Source organism: Pyrus communis, chromosome 2 (genome assembly GCF_041283825.1).
Source record: "Pyrus communis isolate YQ-2024b chromosome 2, ASM4128382v1, whole genome shotgun sequence".
NCBI classification, from domain to species: domain Eukaryota; kingdom Viridiplantae; phylum Streptophyta; class Magnoliopsida; order Rosales; family Rosaceae; genus Pyrus; species Pyrus communis.
Genome location: NC_142566.1, coordinates 27,785,055 through 27,799,462, shown reverse-complemented (window position 1 = coordinate 27,799,462; position 14,408 = coordinate 27,785,055). Strand labels below are relative to the sequence as shown.

The 14,408-nt window shown below is 35.8% G+C and overlaps 4 protein-coding genes and 1 pseudogene across 4 annotated transcripts; all 5 read right to left on the bottom strand.

Moving 5' to 3' along the window:
- Positions 1–937: 937 nt before the first annotated feature.
- LOC137746906 (umecyanin-like) lies at positions 938–1,590 on the bottom strand. The gene is made up of 2 exons (XM_088677920.1): positions 1,395–1,590; positions 938–1,245 (listed from the first exon to the last, which is right to left on the bottom strand). Exons 1-2 carry the CDS (start codon positions 1,588–1,590, stop codon positions 938–940), a joined length of 504 nt encoding a protein of 167 aa, XP_088534046.1.
- Positions 1,591–3,893: 2,303 nt separating this feature from the next.
- LOC137746789 (mavicyanin-like) lies at positions 3,894–4,524 on the bottom strand. Its single transcript, XM_068486794.2, has 2 exons — positions 4,329–4,524; positions 3,894–4,195 (listed from the first exon to the last, which is right to left on the bottom strand). The coding sequence occupies exons 1-2, from the start codon at positions 4,522–4,524 to the stop codon at positions 3,894–3,896; spliced, it is 498 nt and encodes a 165-aa protein (XP_068342895.2).
- Positions 4,525–8,103: 3,579 nt separating this feature from the next.
- LOC137746523 (basic blue protein-like) lies at positions 8,104–8,726 on the bottom strand. Its single transcript, XM_088679241.1, has 2 exons — positions 8,594–8,726; positions 8,104–8,405 (listed from the first exon to the last, which is right to left on the bottom strand). Exons 1-2 carry the CDS (start codon positions 8,724–8,726, stop codon positions 8,104–8,106), a joined length of 435 nt encoding a protein of 144 aa, XP_088535367.1.
- A 2,654-nt stretch (positions 8,727–11,380) lies between these two features.
- On the bottom strand, positions 11,381–11,992 carry LOC137746894 (early nodulin-like protein 15; annotated as a pseudogene).
- A 1,184-nt stretch (positions 11,993–13,176) lies between these two features.
- On the bottom strand, positions 13,177–14,206 carry LOC137747075 (mavicyanin-like). Its single transcript, XM_068487081.2, has 2 exons — positions 14,020–14,206; positions 13,177–13,580 (listed from the first exon to the last, which is right to left on the bottom strand). Exons 1-2 carry the CDS (start codon positions 14,204–14,206, stop codon positions 13,177–13,179), a joined length of 591 nt encoding a protein of 196 aa, XP_068343182.2.
- Between the last annotated feature and the right edge of the window lie 202 nt (positions 14,207–14,408).

Genomic DNA, 14,408 nt, shown 5'->3' with positions numbered 1-14,408 from the left:
CTGTCTATGTCCTTTTTCTTAACATTAATGATAAAAATTGTAAACATTTTGATGCATGACTATGTAATGTTCAACTAAAAATATCAAACTTAAAACTTTGTCACGGCACATAATCAGTGACGATAAGCAACGTCAACAAAGAGTGAACCAGCCACTAATTTTATAACCTTAACCTTTGACGACTTGTGAAGTCAGCATGAAAACTAATGAAAAGGGCTTGAAAACTTTGAGTTTTAACCAAAATGACAAAAATGTGTTATAAGTTAATAGTACCAGGAATGACTTTTTAGAGTAAAAATATCCTTAACGTTAAAAGTGAACAGGACCAGAAGTGTTTTGTTAAGACCCCCTTAAATGTATCAAAATTTTGTCAGTAAAAGATCAATATTGTTGCTAAAACTCAGAATTTCAACGCAATATTCGTGGCTTGTAAAAAAAAAAAAAAAAAAAAAAAAAAAAAAAAAAAAAAAAAAAAAACAACCATGTGTGGTGAGCCACAGACATGACATCCGTGGCTCGGGTCTCCTGTTGTAGTAGCGTGTTGAAACTTCTACTAAAATTTCCCCAAATAAAGGGATGATTCAAGAGAGTTTATTTTTCTTTTTAACTAGCAACTAAAAGCCGAAGGCAGTTCATGGTTAATTTATTGAGAATCTGTCTATGTCCCTTTTCTTAACGTTAATGATAAAAATTCTAAACATTTTAATGCATGGCTATGGAGTGCTAGCTTTTAACCTACCAAATAAATCTTTGGGTTTTCCTCTCTTGATCACTAGTAGAATATAAGCTAATTATAAATAAAAGTACACTGTCATGATCTTACTAATTCTTAGTTTATTTGCTTCTTGTCGAGGAATTCCAATACATGTGTATGGTTTTTATCGAAAAATAATTCATCATAAAGGACTTCACGCAATTAAATAACAAATGTTACATATCACACTTTTCTGTGCCCTAGTCTTTTAGAGATAAATTTGACGGGCGGTAGAGAAGCAGCAGGGGTAGGAGGAGCACCACTTGGACTTGGACTTGGAGTATTTGCAGAGGGAGCGAAATAAACCGCAACCTTTTGGCCTTCAGCGCAGTGGCCGGCGATAGTGCAGGTGAAATAATATGTGTCTGACGCAGTAAATCCAATTATACTTGGTTTCTGGAGTTCAAATATGGGATTTGTAGTGTTGCAAATCTCGAAATTTTCCTTGGTTACCATAGCCACGGTATGTTCTCCTTCTGTAAACTTGAAGTCTGCACAAATTAAGCAACGATATCATCATGTAAATTAACTAATTATAATTGAAGGCAATGTCTGTGACACTTTTCAGCATACACATAAAAATAAAAGTTACTAATTAATGAACTAATGGTGAATCAGTTCAGAGAAGTTTTTTACACACATAGAGCATCGTTAAGTACAAAGCTATGATTGGCAGCCCATGAAACGTAATAGGCAGCGCCGCCGGGCGGGACAGTCCAACCCAAGTCGTCTCCAACTACGTACTCTGTAGCTGCTGTTGTATGTGACATCATTGCTACTGTTGCCAGTGCTATAGCTAGAACCATCAGGTTCCTAAATTTCATGGCTTTGATCATCTTTTCCCTCTGTCTTTCGTCCTTGTATCAGGAAACGAATGCCAATGTGGTCACCTAATTGCATTAGTGTCCGAATATATATGATACTGATATCCGGCAATGTATATTTAATAATTAGTTAGTTAATTGAACAGTTGCATACAATGTAGTACACAGTACACTTGATCAAATGTTGAAGTTATCAAAACTATTTCATTGTAATCATACTAAAATGCTTTCAGACGATCGTGAATAGGATCCTCCGCTAGAATGACCTAGCCGTCTGCCGCACAGAATGTTCTAAACGAATCTATAACAGCTAGAAAAGTGTTCATACTAGTTACTAACTTAAGATGTGCTAACTCCTCGTCTAGACCCACCTGACAATATTTCTTATAATCAGAACCGATTATTTGTTAGGTGATCATTTAAATACTAGCCCTACAAAATTTTATTGAAATCGAAAGTCATTTAGATATCTGTATGTGACATGATAAATAGACGAATAAGATATTGTCAATAAACAAAAATGTTTCATAATAATAATCAATCCAATTTGAGTGAACAATAAGGATGAGATGATGACCTAAAGAGTGAACAGTCATGAAAATTTACTTTGAATACAGGCCTAGATGAGCGGTTTGCGTTGTATTAATTACTATCTATCATTATAATGTGTTTTGTTTTATTCCAAAATAATGAAATCTTTGTGGGAAACCTTCCTTTTCAGAGAGAGCCATGAATAAAAGTCATCATAAGGGGAGGAGGAAGGAGGAGCACCTCTTCATTTTTAGTCCATCATAGTGAACAATATTTTGTAGACTTAGTCATTGTCTAAACCATGCTTAGATATGAGTTCCCATCGCTTATTTTTCGTTCATTTTTTCAATTAATCGAATCATTTTCCCAAAAACCTCCCTGTAAATTTATACTTTCTTCTAAATCTAATGTCACCTAGCCTATGAAGTTGGATCCACCGAATCTTAATCTTCTTAAGATTCGTCTGTTGTTCTACAAGTGTTGATGACAAGTATTGTGCACCAAGAAACGCCACAAAATATGCATGCAACTTATGCATTAAGCTTTGTGCACATGAGTATATGTATAATATGAATCGTTTATTTATTAGTTTCTTGTTGAAAACTCATCCCTGTTAAGTTTTAATCAACTTGAAAAAAAACATGTAGCATATTGTGATCAAACAAATAGACGAAAAAAAAAAATGAGATGAAAAAAATACTTTCATAATAAATAAATGGCCAAATGGTTTATTTTGGATAAAAGTTTTGGCGGAATGGCCTTTGACTGAAGACCTACTATTTGAATGGTTCTTATCATGGGATTATACTGTACATTTCGTTAAGAGTTTTTCTATTTAAACACGACTATTATATTACACTGTACATTTCATTAAGAGTTTCTATTTAAACACAAGTACCTATTTAAGTTCACCCCAATTTTTATGTACACAACACAACAGAAAATGGATGATGTGGAGTGCATGTGGCCGTTAGGCTTCACATTTAGACAGCCTACTTTGATACTATGAAGAAAATTGGAGTTCTACTATAAAACCAATTAGCATTATGAAAAGTAATCCAAATCAACTTGGGATTCTCTTCAAGGGGAGAACTGCTTGTAAAGATAGAGAGAAACCAATTTCCTTGGATTATGATTAAGTGATTACAGACTCTGTTTTAACAATAATAGCCTTTTCTTACATTCTTCTACTAACTAACAACCTCTCTCGTCTTGTCAGTGGTCAATTACGTCGAAAAGTCGCAGACTCGTCAGGGAAAGGTTGAACACGAATGAGGCACGAATCCCGTCCTCGTGATGTTTACTAGGTAGTGCTACTGAATGCACATGCCACACTATCCATGCTTTCGAACCCAAAAACAAAAGCCATGATGGTGAGCCTTGGCCACCAAATCCGTGGCTCATGCCTATTTTCCAAGTAGTGTGTTTAAACTTGAAAGCTTCTCCTGGAATCTCAAAATTAAAGGGATGCATTCAGGAAAGAGTGTATTTTTCATATTATCTAGCTAAAGCCAAAGGCAGTTCTTAATTAACCTATTGAGTAAAGTATGCATTTGAGATATAGTTCTTCTTTATCTTATTTTCTTAATCACTAATGCTGGAGAGATGGAATGCTTTTAGCCTACCAAAAAACTTTTTGATTTTTCTCTTAATCAGTAGAATATAGGCTAATTATAAATAGAAGTACACGTTCATGATTTTGTTATTTCTTAGCTCTTTCCCTCTTGCTAAGGAATTCCAATACAAGCTTATGATTCAACCCATTAAATAATGAATGTTACAAATCACACTTTCCTGAACCCAAGTTTTTTGGACACAAATGTGAAGGGCAGGGACGCAGCAGGAGGAGGAGCAACACCTGGACTTGGACTTGGAGTATTTGCAGAGGGAGCGATATAAACCTCAACCTTTTGGCCTCCAGCGCAATGGCCGGTGAAGGTGCAGGTGAAGTAAAATGTGTCTGACGCAAGAAATTGAAGTCCACTTGGTCCATCGAGTTTAAACAAGGGATCTGTGGTGTTGCAAATCTCATAGTTCTCCTTGGTTACTAAAGCCACAGTATGTTCTCCTTCTGTAAAGTTGAAGTCTGCACAAAACAAGGATATCATCGTGTAAATTAGCTAAACTGTGTCGGCATGCATGACACTTTCCAACGCGCGCTCGCACTCACACAAAAAGATAATGAAATAAATGGAGAATGTAGGAAATAAATTGATTACATAGAATATCGTTAACTACAAATCTATACTTTGCGGCCCACGAAGCGTAACTGGCTGCCCCGCCTGGCGGGACAGTCCAACCCAAGTCGTCTCCTACTACGTACTCTGCAGCTTCTGTTGTATGTAAAATCGTTGATACTGCTACCACTGCTATAGCTAGAACCATCACATTCCCAAAATTCATGGTTTTAACCATCTTTTCCTGCTCCTTCTTCCTTGTATATTGAAATGAATGCTAATGTGTGTCCTAATTGCATTAGTTTTTGAATGTATATATAGAGGACAACTTGAATTTAGGAAACGGTTGAGTGAGACTATCCGCCATATAATATGATATGTGCACATTCTTTTGACATCCGGCAGTTTATAATTTAATAAATAATTGCAAAGCTGTATGTACTTGACCACATGTTGTAATTATCATAACTAGTTGTTTTATTGTATGAATCATATTAAAAGGGCTTCGGACGAGAATAGGATCGTCCGCTACAATATTATATCTCAATTGGGCGGAGCCAACTTGGAGATAATGCATGTTTTCTTTAGAATACGATTTCAATTATAATTTTTTAGAAATTAGCAAAGAAAAAAAATAAAGTCTATGTGAGACATATAACCGGCATCAGCCTGAGAAATTACATTGTATATTAGGCTTATTTTTAGCTACGTCTATTAAAACTCTATTTTGATCTCGTTTTGCTCTTTATAATTCAAAAGTCACCACTTTACTTTTTGAAACTCAAAACTCATTTCACTTTGACTTGTGGACTCTCTCCTCTCCTTGAAACTTATAGGTCGCCACCTAAAATATGTGGGACCCAACACAAAATAAGGCTATGTCACATGTGCAATAAATTTGATTATAAATTTGCATTATGTGTTAACATTCAACAATAAGAAAATATTAAGTTTAAAAGAAATTGAAGTGATGAAAAAAATAAAAATAAAAGTTGATTAGCCTAGCGTACCCAAATCAAACTCACATAAGAAATTAACAAATCTAAGACAATGTGGAGCGAATTTTGAGTTTTATAGAGACGAGTTTCAAGTTTCAGGGGGCAAAATTGGATCAAAATCGATTTCCAAGGGGCAAGTGGAGCAAATTATGAGTTTCAGGGAGTAAAGTAGTGACTTTTGAATTACAGGGAGCAAAGTAAAATTAGAATCTAGTTCTAAAGGGCGTAGCTAAAAATAAGTCATGTGAACTATCTGGTCTTCCATAACAACCAACACAAGTACATGTTACCATAAAACCTCTAGGAAAGGGAAATCTACGTACATAAATGCTAATTTTTCAGTGTGATCGGCACATAAAATAGTATACTACATGTCATTATACAAATAGTGGGATATGTGTGTTAAAAAGTTATTAACTTAAAAAATAAAATTTCTCACCATTTACATAAAAACACGTAATGTACTATCCATATTCCCGTTACAATGAAAATTTTCTCTACGAGTTCAAGTGCTACAACTCTAACCACAGTATTGCCCCTGATCACCACCATACCAATTTCATTCTTATCGTACTTTAATGTACATACCATTCACGACAACTTTTGCTTTTTAACTCTTAATATTTTTTCCCTTTCTCTGTTTTCTTTTTACTGAACTTAATTTCGACCCGTACGGAATTTCATGCTGCAGATATATCAGCATAATTAGCTCACCCCTCTAGAAGTTATTGGCCACGTACAACCTTATCCTATCTGCTGCACAGAATGTTCTAGACGATTATTGGGTTGTATACTACAATTATATAACATCTCGTAATTCATCTTCTACGAGATGGAATCAAAGATTCATGCAAGGTATGTGTTTTTCACATTTTTTTTTAGCTTTTCACACACTTCTATATTTATTTTTTTTACCATCAAATTAAATATGTCAAACTAAAATAACTGACATTATTAAGCAAGAATATGTGAGATGTTAAAATGGTGTGTGTTAATTATCATTTCCATTCATGCAAAACGACCATAAGCGAACATGAAAACAGAAGTCGTGCGCATCATATAATCATATATATAGTAGCCATTTTTATGGTAATATGGATCACACTACGTACATTATGCATAGTATAAAGTGCCAATACTAATTTATAAACTAAAATAGTACTGCTCCACTTGGCTGGCATATAAGAGCCAAGCTTAGCGAGCAAGGAATTAATTAGAAGGGCTTCGTTGTAGACATTAATTTCTTGAAGCCCTATTCTTTCTTGGACACAAATTTGACTCCAGTAGCATGTTGATGAAGGGAATCAGTCTGACTTTGAGTTGGACTTGCAGTTAAAGTGGAAGCGAAGTAGCTTAGAGAGCAATCTTTCAATCGTTGGAGCAATGTCCGGCGTAGGTGCAGCTCATATAATATGTGATCGCTGAACTAAATTGATACTCCCCTGGTGTCTAGAATTAAGATGAGAGATTTGTGTTAAGTCATACAATTGACCAACTATAATAATTTTATATTAAACTCGCCGTCAACGCGAATCAAACCTAAGACCTTTTAACTTTACAAGTTAAGAGAAATATCAGTAGATGTAGATGGTAATGCTAAGTAGCATTATCATAATCAAGTAGATTAATGAAAAAGTACATAATGAATCAAAATTAATTAAATTTCATTGAAGTAGCTCACTCAATATCGTTAACTACCAAGCTATGTTTGGCAGCCCATGCAGCACAAGTGGCAGCGCTGCCGGGAGGATTAATGATCCAACCCAACTCGTCTCCAGCTGTCTCCAACGCTAATATTAACATATTAACATAACTCTGTTCCATGCAGCATGAGTATTGACGTTGTTGCCACCACTGCTACAACAAGGACCATCACAGTATTCACATTCATGGTTTTACCATCTTTGATCATTTCTCGTACGTCCTAGCTAGTGTTGTTGTATATACTGTTAGATTATAATTGTATGGATGAGATCTTGCCATTTGTAATTAGATTAGGTGGTATGTTAGATTAATTAGTTTGTTAGGAAGTCTGGTAGAGTGACTAGTTCACTATAAATACATTCTCTTGTAATTACTTCAATATTAAGAATACAATACAGAATTCTCTTTTACATTCTTACTTGTCTCTCTCATAACTCTGCTTCGTATTCCTTCATATTAGCATATACATGTGTATAGTGATGGGTCAATGAGGTAGCTAGTGTTGGTATTCTGCACGGCAAATCCCTATTGGGATTCGTCTAATCCTTAAATCGTTTTTTCCTTTCTTCTTTTTACTTTGTAGGCAGAACTCAGGCTTGAAATTGGAATGAGTAACTTGATTGCACCAGGAATATTTGAAGAGCATCGCAACATTACAAAGAACAAAAGATTAAATATCGCTTCAAAAAATACCCAGGAAAAGAAATACCGAGATGAGTGGACTTAATTATACATAAATCATCATTTCGTTATTTTGTTTTGTGAATCACACCACATACATTCACTATTTGAGGTCAGACTAATGAACGTAGTACAAAGTTCCTCTAGTTATTAGTAACTAAGGTAATAAAGAAAATAATAATAATATATTCCTCTTTCCTCTTGACGAAGCTTGCTTGTATTACATCATAATTTAAAGAAAGTAAATAGAAGGAAAGCATAAATGTTACAACTTCCTAAAAAACTCTCATCATAATCTAAATGGACTTAACAAATTCCTATGTAATTCAATTTGCACAGCCATTATTATTCCAATTCCAATGCAGGTGAGCAATTACCAAGTTGTATGCTTACTCCCGCACAAATTCACGCCATTATATTATGAATGTAACTGATCACACTTTCTTGTACCCAAGTATTTTGGACACAAATGTGAAGGGCAGGGACGCAGCAGGTGGAGGAGCAACACCTGGACTAGGACTTGGAGTATTTGCAGAGGGATTGATGTAAACCGCAACCTTTTGGCCTCCAGCGCAGTGGCCGGTGAAGGTGCAGGTGAAGTAAAATGTGGCTGACACAGGAAATTGAAATCTTCTTGGTTCCTTAAGTTCAAATAAGGGATCTGTTGTGTTGCAAATCTCGTAACTCTCCTTGGTTACTAAAGCCACAGTATGTTCTCCTACTGTAAAGTTGAAGTCTGCACAAAACAAGGATATCATCGTGTAAATTAGCTAAAATGTAATAATGCATGCATGACACTTTCCAACACGCGCTCGCACTCACAGACAGAAAGATAATGTAATATATGGAGAACGCAGGAAATAAGTTGCTTACTTAGAATATCGTCAACTGCAAACCTATACTTGGCAGCCCAGGAAGCTTAACTGGCATCGCCGCCTGGCGGGACAGTCCAACCCAAGTCGTCTCCTACTACATACTCTGCAGCTTTTGTTGTATATAACATCATTGATACTGCTGCTACTGCTATAGCTAGACCCATCACATTCCCAAAATTCATGGTTTTAACCATATTTTCGTTGCTCTTTCTTCCTTGTATATTGAGATCAATGCTAATGTGCTTCCTAATTGCATTAGTTGAATGTACATATAAAGGACAACTTACATTTAGGAAACGGTTGAGTGAGACTATCCGGCCGCCATAGAAAATGAGATGTGCACATTGTGCATGATATCCGGCAGTTTATAATTAATAAATTCATTAACTGCAAAACTGCATACGAGATAGTACTCGATCAAATTTTGTATTTATCATAACTAGCTGACTAATTGCATGAATAATACTTAAAAATGGCTTCAGACGAGAATTGGATCCTCCACTTGAATAATATTCTATCGTAAGGGCGGAGACAACTAGGGATAATACATGTTTTCTTTAGAAATACGATTTCAATTTTATTTTTTAGAAATGAGCAAAGCGAATAAAGTCTAAGAGCATCTCCTAATGAGATGTCAAAAAGTCTACATTAGTAATAACGGTAATAAAAGACATCCCTAGTCTTTTCCAACCGTAATGCCAATTCCTATGTAGCATGACATGAAAAGGCAGTAAAGAAAGTTGCTATCAAATTTGATGGCAGCTTCAAATCTATTTTTAGTAATTAATAAATGATTTTCATAATTTTTATACTTATCTTTTGTTTCAAAATACTAATTACAACTATAAAAAGTAAATAATGTAATAAATAATCATTTAAATTTGACATATTGGTTGGTGAACAAAATTTATAAAAAATAAAAAAATAAAAAAAATAAAAAATCAATGTGCCACATAAGCCTTCAAATTTAAATTTTGTGTTTAAACTTTGACATCTCCTTTGGAGATGGTCTAAGTGAGTCATATAATCGACATCCAGGCTGACAAATTAATTACATTGTATATTATCGCAAGTCAACTATCTGGTATTCCATAACAACCAACACAAGCACATATTGTGTGGTCGTTGGACTTATGCGCCCACTTGCTATGTTACCATAAAGAAAGTTGGTTTTCCACCTATAGATCAACTTACTTATAAGCAGTGGTGGATCCAGGATTTTAAACTCGGACGGTCCCAATAATAAAGGTTAAAAAATTTATAGACAAAAATAACATTGAAAAATTAAATATAATACATTTCATTAAAAAATCATGTGTAAAACAACATTACAAGCTATAAAATCCTAATTCAAGCGTCCACGACGAGGTTTCATAGTCTGAAAATGTTCCATGATAGCTTCATTACCAATACATGAAAAAACTTCTTTCTCAATGTAAACAACTAAGTTGTCACTCAACCATTAATCTCCCATTTTGTTGCGAAGTGGACTCTTAATGATATTCATAGCAGAAAATGCCCTCTCCACTGAAGCAGTTGCAACCGGTAAAACCAAAGTCAACTGAACAAGCAAATATACATATGCAAATGTTCGATGCAACCCTTTCTCCACCATTTTCTTAGCAAGCTCATTAATTCCCCGCAATTGAGAAAAATCATTATCAAAACGCACAAAATGAATGTAAATATCAAGTTGATTTTAAAGTGCCGATCTATCTCGATCCGTGAGAATTGAAACAAGTGGAGGTATGATATTGGAGTAATGTAATTATAATATGGGATTGGATGGGATTAGAAATTTAGGGTTTTGGGTGAATATAAGAAAGATGGGGGGATTAGGGGGGAAAAGCAGTGGAACATGGAAAGGAGAAACGAAAGGGACTCTCAGGACGAGAAAGATGGCCGATGTGTGGCTAGACTTTCAAAAAGATTATGGAATCATGTTGCAAACGGTGGACCAATTGCAAACATTAGTCTCATTGGTTTTTTAAAAAAAATTACAAATTGGCCAAAACACTGCTTTTTGGACCAATTTTTTTAAATGCCCTGTTTTCTTTCTTCTCCCCTGTTGTCTTCTTCTCCGTTGCAAGCTGCAACCTGCTGCTGCTGCAGCACACACAGTCTGCACAGGCCTTGTGTTCGAGTACGAGGGGTCATCCGGAAAATTTCTAGCAGCATTTTAGGATCGTCGAGGGGTCCTGGGACCTCCCAGGTCCCTTTGTAGATCCGTCTCTACTTATAAGTCTGTGCAAAGTTTCTCATTTCACTAATGTGAGACTTTTTTATCTTCACATTCTCATAAAAGTTAGACTCTTTATGGATTATTTGTCACCTCATGTTTTTGGCACAATGTTTTATAATGTTGGCACAGAAATTGACATTAAACTATGAGGTGTTAGATAGTCCATATAAAATCCTACTTTTGAGAGAGTGCAAAGCCACGGAAGTTTTGGGCACTTCTTTTACTTACTAGCTACGGATGATGGCAACGGCTCACTATTCTGCTAATGGTTTTTCTTTATGAATTTTTTCTTGTTACGCAGACGTCAGGTTTGAAAGTAGAATGTATAACATATAATTCGGATTTATAAAATAATTAACCCACGAAAAAAAAAAAAAACAAGAGTGGACTGATAAATCATAATTTCATTATTTGGGTCTTAGAGGTGACACCACATACACTTAGTACAACTACAAATTACTAAGTGCCTCTAGTTATTTGTAAGGAAATAAATATTACTGTTCCTCTTGGCATATAATTAACCGTAGGAGCCAAGCTTTATATATAGCTACAGGAATTAAAGGACTCCATCATCTCAGCACTAATTCTTGAGCCTTATTCTTTCTTGGACACAAATTTGACCGCATTAGCATGTTGAGTAGCAGTTTTTTCACTTGGACATGAAGATGGACTTGGAGAAGGAGAAAAAGCGGGAGCAATATACAGAGCAATCTTTTGACCTTTGGTGCAGTGGCCGGCGAAGGTGCAGGTGAAATAATATGTGTCCGACTGACGAAACCGAAACCATCCGCCTTCTTGGAATACAACTAAGGGGTTGTCCGTGTTGCAGGCGTCGTAGTCCTCCTTGGTTACTAAAGCCAAGTCTTGTTCTCCAACTTAGAATTCAAAGTCTGCACAAACAATCATATCATCAATGTCATCATATTGCATGATCATATCATTATATTTAAATTGAAAACAAAATGATTATCAAACGGATTCTGAAAGTACAAAAAATGCGGTAAGTAAATTTTAGAGAAGCTCACTTATAAAATTAGTAACGGACAAGCTATGCTTAGCAGCCCATGCTTCGTACGTAGCAGCCCCACCAGGAGGAATAGTCCAACCCAACTCGTCTCCCACTGTATATTCTCCAGCTTCTGCTCCAAAAAGTGATGTTGTTGTAATCACAGCTAGAACAAGGACCAACACATTACTCACATTCATGATTTTAACCATCCTCTAATTCCGGTATTCATGTTGTGTTCTTGTACTTAGGAAGTTAGCAGTGCGGTGTTGGGATGCCGTGAGGTCTGAATTTACACTGGGGAGACTTCTCGGATTTTAGGAAGCAGTTCAGGGTGTCCGGCCAAAATGCATTGTCTATGATGTCCGGAAAATTGCAAGCTAGCTACCATGGTGTGCATATGAGGTGCAGTACTAGATAGATCAAATCACTGATTAGGGATGTTTCAATGAGCAAGCGGCGATGTTAATTATGTTTGAAAAGAAAACACATTTAAATTTTTAAATCATGGTGGCTACTGAACCACACAATAATATAATAATATATGGACCTTAAACTGTTTTTTGTGAATTTTGAGTTGTATATAAAACACAAACCTGCAGGCCATTGCATGGCTGATTCCCTAGCAAAGAATTGTGACAAGTAATGTAAAATTGGCCACCCCCGTTCAATTAAGAATTGGGGCACCTCGTTCAAAGGAACTAGTTATTATTTTAATATTGCTCAATTTTTTTTTTTACTTAAAACAAAGGGTGATGATGACTTAATCCGGCAAGAAGAGTTTGACCTTTGGCATGATTAAAACCATTATTTAGCTGTCCTCGATCGTAATCGATAAACAATTTTAGTGTCTCTTGATTATATATATGGTGAATTGTTATTTGTATGTAAGTTAAACTATTTTTGCTTCTTATCAAAACACAAGGAAGCACAATTATTTTCTCCTTTCAACAAAGTTTTTCTACGCCTTTCAGCTTGTAATAGCGGAATAAACAATGTCAAAAGGCAATTAAGTTATGTTTGGGTGAGACACTTTTAATTTAAAAGGTATTGAAGTCATGTCACACCCTGAATTCGAGATCAATGAAAAAAGAATAATCCCACGCTCAATGCACAAGTGAAAGTAAAATAAAGACGAAAATAAACGAACTACGGGGTTGAACAAGGCACGTATTCCCGAATATTGTTTGGAATTTTGGGTTAAGTATTAATGCAGCACCAATTGTAATTCCCTTGTTACATATATTGAGTAGTTTATTTCAACACAAAAGATCAAATTAAAATCATCATGAATATTGGATTGATGGAAGTCTTGTGGAAATGCAGTATGAAGGATTGAACTCACAATATTAACTTAAAATTAATACTCAAGAACACAAGAGTACTAGAAGAGGCAGAAAAGAGCAATGGCAATGGACATAAAAACAGTAGAAAAAGTAGAAGCTAGGGAAGAGGCCGCAGACGGAGGAGGTGCGGTTGTGGTTGGTGGCGACAAAGGAGTCTTAGTGTCAGAAGGAGGAGGAGCCGTTGTGGTTGGCGGCGAAGCAGGAGGTTTACTGTCAGAAGGAGGAGGGGCAGCAGGACTAGCTGTCACTTTGATGCTCAACTTCTGACCCTCGCTACAGTGGCCTGGGAAGGAGCAGATGAAATAGTAATCGCCGGTTTCGTTGAGGCTGTAACTGGCTGGTCCTTGGTTTAGTACGCCCAGAATATCGGTGTTGTTGCATTCATCATAAGCTTTCTTTGTAAGTGTGGTTACATCATGTCGTCCAGTTGTGAACTGGAACACTACCAGAAACAAAAAACCAAATTAAGATCATATTAAACTTGTACGAATAGTACAAATTTAGGTAGCGTTTTGACTCTTATGTTTCAGTTATCTACACTTCAAACTGCATATTTACGATTTTTCAGCTCTCATATGAGTAGTACTAGAAACTAAAGAATGAGTGTTGAAATCACTGGCCTTAAAAACGTCAGCTCGTTTAATAACCAAGTTTTCAGTTTTTAGTTTTCTTGAAAACTGAAAACCAAGGTCAAACCGAATTTTGAAAAGTCACTAAAGTAGCTTTTAGTTTTCATTTTTGTGAAAACTGAACATCTATTAAACAAGTTTTCGGTTTTCAAAAAAAGTTAAAAAAAAACGAAAAGATTATCAAATGAATTCTAAACTAATCAGAAAAGGTTAAAAAATGATTAATGAAACTGAAAGGTAAATTTGGATTACCTAGGGTGTCGCCAACTTTGAAGGTATGTTTGGCAGCCCAGGAAGAGTAAGTGTCGGAATCAACAATGTTGGTCCAACCAGTAGTATCACCAGCTGTGTGTGTTTCAGCTTCTGCTCTTTGTGTGATCAGTGCTGATGCTGTTATTACAACAAAAGCTGTCACAAAACCAAGCATTTTAGGCGCCATCTCTCAAATTCTGCAGGATATTTGTGTGTCCACAGGTTGCCCCCACTTATCAAGCTACCTGTTTGGTATATATTTTGGTGTGTGTTGGCAATCCTGGTTCTCTTTACAATATATAGATATAGAGAGGGACTGCCCTTTGCTTGCATAATTTGGGTGGTGGTTGCAATAGGCTTGTATAAATAACATTATCAGCATGTGAAGC

What these genes read in the sequence shown, in the direction of transcription:
- LOC137746906 (XM_088677920.1), bottom strand. Translation starts at nt 1,590, where the DNA reads ATGATCAAAGCCATGAAATTTAGGAACCTGATGGTTCTAGCTATAGCA. An exon ending in TGTACTTAACGATGCTCTAT is followed by an intron (nt 1,246 to 1,394) that starts GTGTGTAAAAAA and finishes TAATTTGTGCAG; the next exon opens with ACTTCAAGTTTACAGAAGGA.
- LOC137746789 (XM_068486794.2), bottom strand. Translation starts at nt 4,524, where the DNA reads ATGGTTAAAACCATGAATTTTGGGAATGTGATGGTTCTAGCTATAGCA. An exon ending in TGTAGTTAACGATATTCTAT is followed by an intron (nt 4,196 to 4,328) that starts GTAATCAATTTA and finishes TGTTTTGTGCAG; the next exon opens with ACTTCAACTTTACAGAAGGA.
- LOC137746523 (XM_088679241.1), bottom strand. Translation starts at nt 8,726, where the DNA reads ATGAATTTTGGGAATGTGATGGGTCTAGCTATAGCAGTAGCAGCAGTA. An exon ending in CCCGCCAGGCGGCGATGCCA is followed by an intron (nt 8,406 to 8,593) that starts GTTAAGCTTCCT and finishes TGTTTTGTGCAG; the next exon opens with ACTTCAACTTTACAGTAGGA.
- LOC137747075 (XM_068487081.2), bottom strand. Translation starts at nt 14,206, where the DNA reads ATGGCGCCTAAAATGCTTGGTTTTGTGACAGCTTTTGTTGTAATAACA. An exon ending in CAAAGTTGGCGACACCCTAG is followed by an intron (nt 13,581 to 14,019) that starts GTAATCCAAATT and finishes TGTTTCTGGTAG; the next exon opens with TGTTCCAGTTCACAACTGGA.